This window comes from Glycine max, chromosome 16, assembly GCF_000004515.6.
Source record: "Glycine max cultivar Williams 82 chromosome 16, Glycine_max_v4.0, whole genome shotgun sequence".
In the NCBI taxonomy this organism is placed as follows: Eukaryota; Viridiplantae; Streptophyta; class Magnoliopsida; order Fabales; family Fabaceae; genus Glycine; species Glycine max.
The window spans coordinates 28,531,699-28,546,124 of record NC_038252.2 but is presented as its reverse complement, the minus strand read 5'-3'; the positions used below and the strand labels follow the sequence as shown (position 1 = coordinate 28,546,124).

The 14,426-nt window shown below is 33.3% G+C and overlaps 2 protein-coding genes across 2 annotated transcripts; both read left to right on the top strand.

Annotated features, from left to right (window-relative positions):
* The first annotated feature begins 363 nt into the window (after positions 1 to 363).
* LOC100803726 (NAC domain-containing protein 105) lies at positions 364 to 4,281 on the top strand. The gene is made up of 3 exons (XM_003547899.5): positions 364 to 1,008; positions 1,336 to 1,607; positions 3,356 to 4,281. Exons 1-3 carry the CDS (start codon positions 852 to 854, stop codon positions 4,013 to 4,015), a joined length of 1,089 nt encoding a protein of 362 aa, XP_003547947.1. The 5' UTR covers positions 364 to 851; the 3' UTR covers positions 4,016 to 4,281.
* A 1,043-nt stretch (positions 4,282 to 5,324) lies between these two features.
* On the top strand, positions 5,325 to 13,994 carry LOC112999793 (probable receptor-like protein kinase At2g42960). Its single transcript, XM_026126112.1, has 9 exons — positions 5,325 to 5,646; positions 6,636 to 6,705; positions 7,226 to 7,244; positions 7,522 to 7,563; positions 8,007 to 8,078; positions 8,414 to 8,467; positions 13,480 to 13,526; positions 13,619 to 13,735; positions 13,955 to 13,994. Exons 1-9 carry the CDS (start codon positions 5,325 to 5,327, stop codon positions 13,992 to 13,994), a joined length of 783 nt encoding a protein of 260 aa, XP_025981897.1.
* The last annotated feature ends 432 nt before the right edge of the window (positions 13,995 to 14,426 follow it).

The following is a 14,426-nucleotide window of genomic DNA, read 5'->3' as shown; positions in this document are numbered from 1 at the left end:
AGTATAAGGATAATGCAAAAATTAATGTAAGTCTATAATATCATTACTGAAAAGTTTAGCAATTTTTTTCATAAAATAAAAAGTAATATTTAAACAAAATATATCAAAAGTAATTTTTTGAAACATATTTCTTTTTCTTATATATCCCTTATCATATTTACATATTTTTAATATGTTCTTGTTCTTATTTATTCTCGAATATGCATAATTATGAGTGGTAACGTGGATTGGGAAACCCCGTTCTTGATAAATGATTCCCACCATTCACCAACACAAGACAGCATGATTAGCACAAGCCTCTAGCTGTCCATTTTCTCGCAGACCCCTTCACAATAACCAGAGGTCTAAGCTCCAAACTCCTCCTCTTGGTTTTCATCAAAACCTAACTCTCATGATTTGGTTCTTTCCTTTATCTGTGTACCCACTGCAGAGAAGGAAAAATCATTATTGTTTCTCAAATTATGGGTTTTTGTTTATAAACACGCGCTTAAATTTTTATTTCCTTTTCAATTCAATTCCCTTTGAGTATTGCTCTCCACCAAATGAGATGATGGTTATCTCTGATAACACTTGTCACCTTTTCACCAAGAGGACTACTCCTATTATATATATTTTCTTTTGTTGGGCTTTGCCTTTTTAGCTTTTTGGTTACTGGAGTGTGTTATCTCTTCTTTCACCCTCTCTCTCTCCCATTTCTCTCTCACATATACATATTCATATATACACAGACCTAGCTTGATTTATTTCTTCATGCTTATAATTTTATACATGATGGAGAAAGTAAAGGGTGGAAGGTATTAATGGTGGTGGTGGTGAATTTGATGCAGTTCCAGTAATTGCTATATATATATATGATGGAGTCATGTATCCCACCGGGGTTTCGGTTCCACCCAACAGATGAAGAGCTTGTGGGTTACTATCTGAGGAAGAAAGTTGCTTCTCAGAAGATTGATCTTGACGTTATCAAAGAGATCGACCTATATCGTATTGAACCATGGGATCTCCAAGGTATGCACACATAATTAAACATATATTAATTTACGTATAGTACTACGAAGTATGCATAATATATATGCTTCATGTTTACTTCAATTTATTCTAAAAGAAATTATCTTCTAGTTGTATCAGCTTTAGTATGTTTTAAAAGAAATTAAACAATTACTACCATGTATAGCTTCTTCACTCCTTTCCAAATCAAATTAGGGTTTTGAGTGTAAAATTGATAATATAGACTTTTGTTAAAGAAATATGGTCAAGCTAGATCTTAATTAGTTTATGGTTTTTATTTCTTTTAAATTTGGAGATGCATGGTTGTGAATGATTTGAGTTTTGCAGAGACATACAGGATTGGGTACGAGGAGCAGAACGAGTGGTATTTCTTTAGCCACAAAGACAAGAAATATCCAACTGGGACAAGAACCAACAGAGCCACCATGGCAGGATTTTGGAAGGCGACAGGAAGAGACAAATCAGTGTACGAAAGGACCAAACTCATTGGCATGAGAAAGACCCTCGTTTTCTACAAAGGAAGAGCCCCTAATGGACAAAAAACTGATTGGATCATGCACGAGTATAGGCTTGAAACTGTTGAGAATGGACCTCCACAGGTAACAAGCATCTCTATATACATTTAACATATATTCATACTTAGTGCACATATACCATTACCATATACCCTTTTACGTATTGTGTGTCAAATTTTGCTGACTAAACTATACATATATATATATATATATATATATATTAAATTATTATTTATGTATGTGTTTGTGCGGTTGAATTTGAGATGTTAAGTTCACACTTGATGAGTTACTTTAGATGCCCCCCATTTAGTCAATTGCACATAATTATCACATATCACATATATATATATATATATATATATATATATATATATATATATATATATATATATATTATTTCACTACCCTAACCTTGTCCTATTTCACACACGCAAACAAGGATAGTTTTTGGAATTCGAGATCAAGCACTATTTCTAACTTATAAGTTTAGTGTTAACCACTTCCAAATGGTTTTTCCGATTTCCAAGTAATTCCTTCACGTTGGTCTAGTCTCATGTGCCTTTAAATTTGTTTCTCTATCAGTGCAGATTAAGCACTTGATTGGTTCCCCTAAACTCATTTTATAATTTAATAGATCCTAACAACTTTTGCTTTCCTAGACCACTAAGTGAATATTCAACCGCAAGGCACGTACAAGCTTTCAATCTATTTCTTATAGAACTTTTACCAACAAGAAGTCAAAAGTCACTACTTTCAAAAGCGTATAATTGAACTTTTTTCTTTTTCTTTTGTGCTAGACTTTTAATTCTTGCCATTTTTCTTGTCAATGTCAAACGTACAAACCCATCTTCGTTTTTTACCCTTTTACGGTAAAAGAAAAATTGAGGCAGAAAGGAAGATTAGAATTTCTACCTTGACTATAGTCCAACATATTCAGCTTTGGGGTAATTAACCATGTCTACCCCAAATGTTTTGTCATACTTTTAGAGTAGCTTAGATAAATGCCCTTGGTTACTCCTAAATACTTTATTGGCTACCCTAAAATTTGTTTGCTTGTTAATTATTTTTTATTACCATCATAAAACATTGAGAAATTAAGAACTTTAATATTGTTATTATTTTTTTTCATTAACTTTAGTCTGCGTTTGCCTATCCCAATGAATTTTTTCTCTCCACACCCATAAATTGCCGTAGTAGGTCTACGTAACAAGCAACATCCAATATGGCCAATATTTTCTAAGAGGAAGAAAACTCTACAGAGCAAAAATTCTTTCTCCTGTAAGAATTTTCTGGTTATTATCGTTTTAAAGTCTTACATGTACGATCGATTCAACCCACATGTCCTTTTTGCATGTCTTTTCTCGTCTTTCCGATTGAAAACTGACATATCAGCTAGAAAAAACTAATAATTAAGAAACAAAATGTCACCACTTACAATTTCCTTTTTTGCTAATATATATGTCAATTTTTAATTAGGAAGACAAAAGCGGAACAACAGATATAAATAATTTAATTTCATTTTTGAACATGTCATAAGCCACAATAATATATACTTTTCTTTGTAGTTGAATGCTTTCTTATTCGGATGTAATTAATTATTCATTTGACTAAACTGACTACTATTCCTCACCAAACAGACTGAAAATTTGCAAAAGCTAATGGGAAAAACATTCCTAAAAAGATAAACAGAAACTTTCACTTTATTTTGCCTTTCAAAACACTTATAAGTAGACCTAGTCAAGTCAAACATAATACATTTCAAGAGAATAGAGAAACCAAGTCCACAAAAGTCTTATCTTAGCTTTCCAACATGTAATCGAGTGTGTGTGCAGGAGGAAGGATGGGTGGTGTGCAGAGCATTCAAGAAAAGAACAACTAACGGCCAAACGAAGACTATTGAAGGATGGCATCGAAACTGCTTATACGATGAACAACAACAAGCATGTGGTAGTGTCAGCAGCACTGTGGTGGACCCTAATATTGACCTTATGTTAAGGCAACAACCTCAGAGGTTTTCAGGAGCTCAAAATTTCATGTACAAGCAAGAAGAGATCATAGAAGCAGATAATAATAATTTGAGCTTCATGCATGCAGAACAACAATTGGTGCAGCTTCCTCATCTAGAAAGTCCTTCTTTGCCACTAGCAAAGAAACAAAGCTCAGTAGTGTCCCCAATATCAGACAATATTAATAACAACGAAGATGATGATAATCCTCAAAAGGGTTTATCCAACACTACAAAGAAAGTGACCACTGATTGGAGAGCTCTTGACAAGTTCGTGGCTTCTCAGTTGAGCCAAGAAGAGAGGCATGAAATAGAAGGGGTGTCAAGCTTTGCAACTCATCACACTACTACTAGCTCGGACATGGCATTGCTGCTACTGCAGAATAATAGTAGGGAAAATGAAAGGAACAACAAGTTCAACCCGTTTTTCAATACAAGCTCAACAATATCAGACTGTGACATTGGGATATGCGTATTTGAAAAATGAAGGGTAGGATTAATTAATTTGTTGCATTGATAGTATTGTACTAGTAACTATATAAATGGTTTGTGGATGTTGAGACATGTGATCATATGCAATTTTAATTTGTAAAAATATGTGTGGGAGGAGTGAGAATTATAATCGCTCTCTCTGCTCCATCAGCGTGAGACACGCGAGTGCGGTTTGTCAGTGTAAATTGATATCATGCGCCTAATATATGACTCCAGGTCCTAAGTAGATTAACATTTAAATTATCACAAACGTATACGGTGCTATATATGGCTTAATTAATGAATCCTCTAGTGCCCAGCTACTCCACAAAATAGTGATATTCCATGCTCTTACTGAATGTTGTATTCTTTAACTTTCAAGTAAAAGAAAACATATAATGTGCCCTTTTCATTAAGCATGCACGTTGGAACATTCCGCTGCTTTATGTCTTGATAGCTATTTGTTTCTTGGGCTTTTGATGTTTAGAGGCTACTTGGATATGCTGAAAGGATACGTCTACAAATATTTTGGAAACGAGTGCAAATACCCCCATATGACCCTGGCTTGTTCTTGCTTTTCTTATAGTTTATGGGCTTAAGCATCAATAGAAAAGGAATCCTTATCTATAAGTATTATAAAATATAAATATATATTCTATGAAAAAATCGATATGTAATTTCATTTAAAATAGTACATTTTATTACGTATTTCATAAAATTTGGAGATCTCACACATTAACTAGTAATATATATGATCAAATTAATGTATAAAGTAAGCACCTTAGGGGCCAGTCGATGTTGTAGGGTTGAGGATGACCCATAACCCGCATTCTAAGAGATATTAATCCTATTATGGTGATTGTTGTTGGACCTATCGTGTCACTCGCAATCGAATTACAATTAGATATTTTCATCCTTAAAAAAATTGGCACTCATTACTACAAAATATTTTTTTTACGACATGTATTTAAAAACGATTATCAATACACCGTCTTTGTTAAGTAGCGGTGGCTTTTTTGTAATTAATTGAAACTTTTCAAAGACGGGTGTTGTTACCACTGTCTTTGAAATTAAATTTTAACATCGTTTTACAAAAATCCCGTCCTTCTCGAGAAAATATTTGTGTGTGTGTTCCTCTTTCCCTCTTTCTCTTCGCGTCTGTTCGTCTTCTTAATATTTTTAATTTTCAAATTTTTAATTCCCGCATTCATTCCTTTCCCTCACATTCATTTCTCCTCGCGTCTGTTCCTCTTTCCTCTTTCTCCTCGTGCCTTTTCCTCTTCTCTATGTCACCCTGTTTGTTCCTTTCCCCCGCGTTCCACTCCATGGAGAAAGAGCTACGCGTTTGGATGGAAGCAGAATCGCGTTTGGATGGAAGCGGTGATGGAGGGGCTATGGGGGCTCGCAGAGTACCACGAGAGGGGCTATGGGAAATAGGGAAAGTAGTGAAGTGCCTCGAAGCCATATGCCAAAGAGATGTGTCGTTTTTACCTGAGGTGTACAACTTGCTCAGCCAGTGTTACCATCTCGTCGAAGCTATTCCACTGCAAAAACATGTCTTGCACAAGGGAATCGAGCTCACTGCGTCTGTTGGATACGAGTATGTGTTGTATTTTTTAGATCTTACTTTGGAATTTTCTGTTTTAGGTTTTAGTTTAGCTCCAATAAAATGTAGTCATAGCTTCAGATTTTGTTATTTGTGTGCTTGCATATTAAAATCAATGGTTGTTGTTACTGCACTTCACTTTATTCTCGTGAATGTTATGCTTTACAATTTTGACGAGGCATATGTGTTGCAATGGTAAGTAATCAATGGCGGAACACGACAGAAGGTATAAGATGCTGAATTCTGCCTGAGTTTTTATACTTCACTTTCTTGCTATAAATATATGCAAAGGAAGCAGCAGCTGGAACTCGCCTTCTAATAGATGGAAGGACTTGCTTGCTTCAGGTGAAATGAGTTCATTTTTACCTTAACTATGTTCATTCTTCCAAGTAAAGATGTCTTTTGACTCGTAGGTAACTGGGCGTATTCTACTGTGATCTCTGAATTAAGAGGAAGTAAAGGTAGTTTCATGATCCTATATATTCCAACAAGCTTAAGCTACAGCCATGCATTATATTTTTCATGACCTTTGGTAAAATTATTTGAACTATTCCAACATGCTTATGCATTATATTTCACATTCAGCGAGCTATTCACATACTGCTACTAATCCATTCTTAATTGAGAGGCAAAGCACTGACCTTCCAAACACATCAGTTACAATACACTTGCAGAATCAAATGATGGCCGATATCCTTTAGCCGCACCTTATAGGAGCAAGAACTCTAATTGGTAAAAATAGTTTTTAGTTAGTTTAATATGTAAATAGTTGTTGGGATAGTGAGTGTTGCCTGTTACCATATTTCTATTTATTTTTGTTGGTAGATATTTGTTCCTCACATGATATCATTGAGGCTTGCTTGCTGCTAGCTACTCACTTAGGCCCTATACAAAGGAGCCATATGATCTGGATTTTTTGTTTTTTTAACAATAAGTCTACATTTGGTACCTCAATGACCAATGTCTAGCAATGCATCTATTTTGTTTTTGTTCTTTTCCTTTATGTTACTTCATTCTTCCTTCGAAACAGTGTCATGGCTTCAGAAAGGACCTTTTTCAAATGTTGATAGATTTGAAGCCAAAATTTCTCAGATTTCCAGGTATGTCAACATTCTAAGTTTTCAAAGTGAGGTTTGCTAATTGCTATACAATATTGTTTTTATTTTATTTTATTTTTGTGCGGTGGATAGGGGATATATACCGTGCATTCTTACACAAACTGAATAGTTAAATTAATAGAGTAAATATTAAAATAGTTTCTAGATATAGTTATAAGTAATTATAAAAAACTATATCATTGTTGAAAAAGTTGTTGTAACTGAATGATTGGTTCTTTTATATATATAATTTTATGGTATATGATGATTTATTATGTTGTTGTAGCTCTATTTATCAAAATCATTGTATTAAGTTGTTGTTATGTTGAAGGAGTTCACCTGAGAAACCGATTTCAATGGAAAGATACTATTGGACCATGGGAAGAGAGACCTGGGCACCTTGGTGAGGGGGGTCATTCTCAACTTCACCATGTTTCCACCATGCTTGTTTAGTCCCTTTTTTTTTAATTTCCTTAATTTTTGTTGAGTTCCCTTTTACTGATTTATTATTACTCTATTGCAGGCTAGCTTACTTGCACGAGGCAATTGAGCCATAAGTTGTAAATCGAGATATTAAATCAAACATATTATCTGATTTTTGGTTCTTTCTTTTGCTATAGTATTATTTGATTTTCTTCTCTCTTTGTTTTTTGAGGCCCGAGCAACAATTCTTAAGTTAATAGATTTTTAACTTAGCATGTGAAGTGAAACTGATAACTAAGTTAATAGATTTTTAACTCAACATATGAAAATCATATTAAACTGAACATCAAGCATATCCTGTTTGAAAAAAATTGTTGATGCATTCTTTTTTTGCAGGATGGTGATATAGTCAACATTGATGTTAGTGTTCATCTAAATGTAAGTTTTTTTTTTTCCGGGGCAGAGGGTGATGGTGGCTGATTTTGCTTTTGTGTGATGGTGGGAATTGAATAGCCATGAAATTAAATTTCATTTGCCATATACTTGGCATGTCCCCATTACAATTTTTTTGGTTAAGCCAGCGTGATGATATTATAAATATCCCTGTTTACGATGTTAATGTCCTCTTGTATATTGTTTGAGGGGAAGGAGGCTAGGAATTATTTATTATACTTATACACACATAATCCAGTTTCTTTCTTCTTCCTTTTTTTAACTTGGTATTGTATTAACTTTTGTTTGAATTTTAATTTGTGTAGTTGAGCATGCTGCATTAAAGATAAGTTGTTTCCCTTTCTTATTTGTTTTCCAATTACATCTTTTGATATTTCTAAATTTTAAGCTTTAATTTGGTGAATGAAATGTAAAGATATGGATTGCAGGGCTATCATGGGGACACATCAACAACTTTCTATAGTGGAGATGTTGATGATATAGCTAAGAAACTAGTTCAGGTACCACATTTTGTCTTCATGCCACCAATGGCTGTGATTTGTTGCTATTGTGTCTTCATATTGGCACACACTCTTAATTTGTTTCTCGATATAATGTACTTTAATTGTTTCTTCCTATATTATTTTAAGTAGAATCTATGTATTCTTTCCCACCAAGAGTGAAAAAGCTACTCTAACTTGTACTAACAGAAAACAATGCACATGAAAAAGGCATAAAACAACCACTGCTTACTAGTTTAAATTTTCTCTCATAAGTTTCAATTTTTTTTGTGATTTTAAATTTCAATTGTGTTTTTAAATATTTATTTCATGTTGTGGAATTTTTGTTTTTTCAGTTTTTCTTTCGGTATGTTGTAAGAGATAATATCATCGATCTTGTCAAAGACAAGGTACTTGGTCCTCTGAATTTTTCTGAAAAATAATTATTTAATTTAGGATTTTCTCTTACAAATTATAATAACTTTATGTGCTAAAATGATAATAACTTGTTTTTTATATGAAATTGTCTTAACAATTTTTATTTTGTTACACTCTTGTAATTAATATTAAAATTGATTTATAAAATTAATATTTAAATGATAGATTAAATATAAATAATTTGTGAACCTCTTATTTTGATTTAATCTATCATTTAAATATTATTTTAATAAATAAATTTTACTAATAATATTAATTACAATGCTAACATATATTATTTTTAATTATTTTTATTTTTTCTGATTGGATATCATTCGGGAAAAATATAAATAATTAAAAATAACATTTAATTCGAGGACGGTGCTTACATAAGCATTGTCTTTGTTTGTTAGGATTCAAAGATGGTGCTTATGTAAGCACCACCTTTGTTTGTGTCCTTTCAAGGACACCGTCTTTGAAAGTTGATCTCTTTCTAAGACTACGAATTTTGATCCGTCGTTGAAAGATTTTACTTTTTGTGAATGTATGTATACATGATTTTGATGATGTCAAAGAAGAATCTAACAAGGCTGCTTCAAATGATAAGCATTTGCTTCAAGAATAATTCAAGATTGCTTCAACAAACAAAGCATTGTTTCAAGATTCACTAAAGACCAAGCCTTGCCTTAAAACAAAGTGCTTTCAAGACATGCAAGGCTCTGGTAATCGATTACCAGGAAGTGTAATCGATTACCAGAAGACAGGGTTGAGAAATAGCTGTTGAAAAAGGTTCTGAATTTGAATTTTCAACATGTAATCGATTACCATATGTCTGTAATCGATTACCAGCAACGAAACTTTGGAAATTCAAATTCAAAAGTCATAACCCTTCAAATTATAATTGTGTAATGGATTACACAAACATTGTAATCGATTACCAGTGGAAAGTTTTCAGAAAATCTATCAACAGTCACATCTTTTCATTAGATTTGTGAATGGCCATCAAAGGCCTATAAATAAGTGACTTGGACACGAATTTTATGAGAGAGTTTTGATTGATCAAAATGTTTTATCCTCTCAAAAGATTGAGAGATTTTTTGCTTGACAAAAATGTCTTATCCTCTCAAAAGACAATGAGAGAGATTCCAAAAGAACTTCATTGTCAAATGCTCTCTCAAAAGAAATCATTGGCCAAACACTTGCAAAATCTATAAGGATTCTTACATGGTCTTCATTGTAATATTCTTCTCTTGAAGAGAAAATTCTTCTTCCATTCTTCTTATTCAATGAGATTGGCTAAGAGACTGTGAGTCTCTTGTTGTAAAGCATCTGAACACAAGGGATGGGTTGTCCCTGCGTTGTTCAGACTTTGTAAAGGATTTTACAAAGATAGTGAAAATCTCAAGTGAGTTGCTTGAGTATTGGATGTAGGCACGGGAAGTGGCCGAACCAGTATAAAATTGTGTTTGCATTCTCTCTTCCCTTATCTTATTTATTTTGTTGCAATCAATTGTGTCTTGCATGTTTAAAGAACATTGTTAAATTGATTGTTGTTGCTTCTTTTGCATTCTAAGCCTATCCCTCTTAAGTTATTGAGGTCGCTGGTCCAACACTTTTCACGATGTTGGATACAACGGCGGTCTTAGAAAAACTTTTTTATAGTAGTGACATGAGTGCCACTTTAGGTGTACTTAATCGTTAGTATACACGTGATCACTTAATTTCAGCATATGTTGGTTCGTAAGGTTTTTTCTTCAAAGTTTGAAGGGAACCAAGACATTTTTGCATCAAAGTTGGAATCTTGGCAGCTGAGAATCTTCTCCATTGGCTCTCCCTTCATGATTCATTTTCCTTTCATCTTTTATTTGGAATTTGATGTCAATGTGTAACTAATTTCCCTTGTGCTTGAGGTAGGAATGTAATGACACTAAACCTCTTTGTTATCTTTGACTTTTAATATAAGTTTCATGTTTCCCAATCTCTTGTCTTATTTTTATGTGTCATTGTTATATGAGGAGTGATCAACCACATGTTGTGGGTTTTGTTGCATTGGAAAGTGTTGCTAAATCTAGACATAGAATAAGATAACTAAGGGTTTTACACTAAGGATCATGTATGAGCACTTAGTCCTCTTATGACCATTGGTTTAATGCAAATATTTTTATTGATTTGCTAAGGAATTAGAAATTGATAATGATATTTAGTTTTAAATCACTAAGGGATTGGGATTTAGTAACTCTTATGGTCGAGAATTGATTGATGGAATATGTTACTTGATTCATTGTCATCAATATGATTAGGTGAAGTGGAATGAAATCCAACCCCGGACACGCTTCTTATCCATTGTTGAATCCTTGTTTTACTTGCATGTTATAAGTGTTTGATAAAATTACAAAAAGAGTTCTTTTAGTCATTTATATTTCAATAGTTGTTAGTTTTGAATCTTATCCTTAAAAATCAACATTTATATGCAATTTATTGATTATTTGTCCTTAGTTAACAAGTAGTGCATTGATTGATCTAATATTGCGCAAGTCCCTTTGGAGATAATATTCTTGAGATACTTCAATACTTGCACAATAGGTACAATTGCCAATATTATTAACAAAACCTGTAGAGATTTAGCATACTAATGCAACCTAAAAAGGCTTGAGAAGACTATTATGAAAGCCTGAAAAGACTCGAGAAGAAAGAATACCATTGTATTTGGTGTTTCTATTAGTGAAAATCCTACAATTGTTTGAACTAAATGTAGTCCCAAGATTATGGTGAATTAATATAAATTTGTATTGTCTTCCTCTTTCTTTATGTTCTCATGCATGTGATTGGTGTATATTCAACATATCTTTTGAAAAGTATTTAGATTTAACTGAGTTAATATTATTTCACTGAACCAAGATTTTTCAGAGATGTTTCTTACTTTAGAAGTAGCAATATTTATTTTAAATAGAAAATTCAAATTTTGATAGCAGGTTTTAGATTGCAAACCTTTAGAGAAGCAACATATCTTAAGATATTAGATATAGTTAGATTTATTAATTGATATCTTAAACAAGAGAAAAAGTATCTCCTTCTAATTAACTCGTGATATCCAAGCTAGAAGATTGAAAAGAAAAATCAAAAGCAATATGTTGTTTATGTAGAAAACGACAAAGTCATTGAGTGTCACTATTTAACCTTCCTTATAGTACACTTAAAATAGTTAATATAATTATTATTAAAATATCCTTCAACGATGCAACAATCAGCATTATGCTTATCTTAGTGAGAATATTACATCGTAAAGTCAAATGAAATCTTACAATGAATATATATATATATATATATATATATATATATATATATATATATATATATATATATACTAAAAAAGTGATTATTTACGTCAGTGATTAGAACCGTCTTAGAATGATTGGCGGTGACATTTTTGTAATAAATACGAACACAATGATGACGTTTGTAAATAACCGTCTTTAAATAGTGCGTAAACGTTTAAGCGATAACAAAGTTGTAAATTTTTGCTTTTCTACAAAGATGGTTTTTTCCTGAAACCCTTCTTTGTTTGGTTATTGATTTCAATATTCATTCACTCGCGCACGACATCCTTCATTACTAACCCGAGAACAACGCCTCTGCGCCCTAGCTATCTCCTGTGTATCGTATCATTGTCCCATCCATGAACCCCAGGCTGCTCCACCATCTCCTGTGTCGCTCTGCCGTGGTCACATCCTTACTGAAGCTCAGCCCCAATTTAGGGTTCAGAATCAAAGTAAATTGCATGTAACGTTGGATTGATTATTTTATTAAATGATGCATTACTCATGCTTTTTGTTTTGCCATGTTAAGTGGCCTTCGTAGTTCATATCAACATCGTCAAATTGTCGAGACTAAAAATAAATGAATCATTTATGTTCACATGCATAAGGAAATTATTTTATTATTTATTTTACTAACTTAGTGGTCGTAGAAGCTTTTAGAGTATATTGTAACTGGTTTAGCTTATTTGTGATTTAAGTTTGTTTTATGTAACAGCCAATTGAGGTGGGTAGGAAGTATGATGATATTGTCTGAGCCTGGTTTTATAGGCTTAAGGTCATGTTACTTTAGTTTGGCTTTTGTACAAGAAAGTGTGATCCTTGTGCTTTTGTTTATTCCAAAGACTATTGTTATTTATGTACTTGTCTACGTGGATTATATCCTCACTAGAAGTCACAACTCTCACATTCAACATCTCACTCAACAATTAAACTCTGGTTTCTCTCTAAGAGTTGGGTGATCTTGATTACTTCCTCGACATTGAAGTCAAAATGCCAATGACTCTCTTTTGCTTTCTCAAGGGAAATACATTTGGGACCTGTTGAACAAGACCAATTTAGCTTAAGCTAAACCAGTATCTTCCCCTATGATGTCTCCCAAATTAAGCTTCTTAGTCAATAAGGTCTGTTAATTCAAGTCCAGAACATTCACTAATCATTAGACATCATTATATCCTGGGTTTTTGTTCTACAACCATTTACCTCTACTTCTCCATACTCTCAAGCTTTTTGTGACCCAGATTGAACCTCGGATTTGGATCATATGCAATCAACTTCAGGTGTTTAATGAGTTTTTTTATGTACTCATTTTTAATCATCTCAAGTTAGACACTGGTCAATAATGATCTTGAACCTGATGGTTACAGATTTCCCTAACTCAAGTTGCTTCAAGGCTCAAGACGGTCAGAATAAGAGGGATCTTCTTTCCAAATAAGGGCTTTGTATGGTCCTATACTTAGGGGTATTGCATCAATCTTAAACCCCTAATATCACCCCTTCGCCCCTATGCTATATATATCCACCCAGAGTTGTGACCCTTCGTCAAGTTTTACCTCTATTGGATCCCCAGGTGAGCACTTCCCCACCATGTGTGTTTTGAGATGCATCAAATGTGTTTTTCATTTTCTAACAGTATTTTAATTCTGCTGAATTATGTGATGTAAGGTTGCCGATTTTGGACTGCCAAGTAGCCTGATGGAGACACAGGTGTGGAAAGTAGTGTAATTCGAACATTTGGGTAAGTGTTGTATTTATCTTCAAACAGTTTCATCCTTAAATTCACATATTTGAGTGAAACTGAAACAAGTAACCTATGCCATTTCTGTGTAGGTATTTGCCTCTTGAATATGCTGAAAGTGGCAAAATCACTAAAAAGGCTGATGTTTATTCCTTTGGGGTGGTATTAGTGGAGCTTGTTATAGGGACAAAAGTCATGGATCTCACTAGGTAAATAGGGCAGCAGTGCCTTACTTAGTGGGTAAGTCAATAGCATGACAATATCTAACTTGTGAAAATTATTGGATTGTTGACGACACCATTTCAAGAGAGTATATAGTAACATTACAGTTCCTTAATAGACAAACATATATAATAGCTTGAATTTATTTGGTTTTTTATGACTAACCTTGGTTGAAGACGTTGTGTAAACTTTTGAATATTAAACAGGCACGACCACTATTGGAAGAATATGCCATTGAGGAACTGATTGATCTAAGGCTTGGTAACCACTATTCAGAACATGAGGTTTATTTCAATAGTCATGTTGCATCATTATGCATACAACGCCCACCTCAATGTAGACCACGCATGTCATAGGTAAACGAAGTTTTATACTCCATATTGGCAAACTTGGCTTGCTCCTAAGAACTCACAATATGATATTTGTTGGAACTTGATAATGTTAAACAATTATAGGTAAATATCCTAAACTGCCTGTAGGAAAAGGCTAACTGCACAATTATGTATGGTCGAAAGTTGTATAGAAAAATGGATAATGAGTCCCTAGTTGTCAAATTGATTTATGCCCTGCATAATTATGGGAGTTGTGTCCATTTCCATTGACATTGAATTGGTTGGTCTTGAAATTACATCTTGTTCCTAGGCACGTCCATTCCTTCCAAGTGCAATCACAAAAGAT

Excerpts from the sequence above, each read along its gene's own strand:
- LOC112999793 (XM_026126112.1), top strand. The coding sequence starts at position 5,325 with ATGGAGAAAGAGCTACGCGTTTGGATGGAAGCAGAATCGCGTTTGGAT. Across the intron at positions 8,079-8,413 it reads TAGCTAAGAAACTAGTTCAG|TTTTTCTTTCGGTATGTTGT; the intron begins GTACCACATTTT and ends TTGTTTTTTCAG. Across the intron at positions 13,527-13,618 it reads AGTGTAATTCGAACATTTGG|GTATTTGCCTCTTGAATATG; the intron begins GTAAGTGTTGTA and ends ATTTCTGTGTAG.
- LOC100803726 (XM_003547899.5), top strand. The coding sequence starts at position 852 with ATGATGGAGTCATGTATCCCACCGGGGTTTCGGTTCCACCCAACAGAT. Across the intron at positions 1,009-1,335 it reads TGAACCATGGGATCTCCAAG|AGACATACAGGATTGGGTAC; the intron begins GTATGCACACAT and ends TGAGTTTTGCAG. Across the intron at positions 1,608-3,355 it reads TTGAGAATGGACCTCCACAG|GAGGAAGGATGGGTGGTGTG; the intron begins GTAACAAGCATC and ends GTGTGTGTGCAG.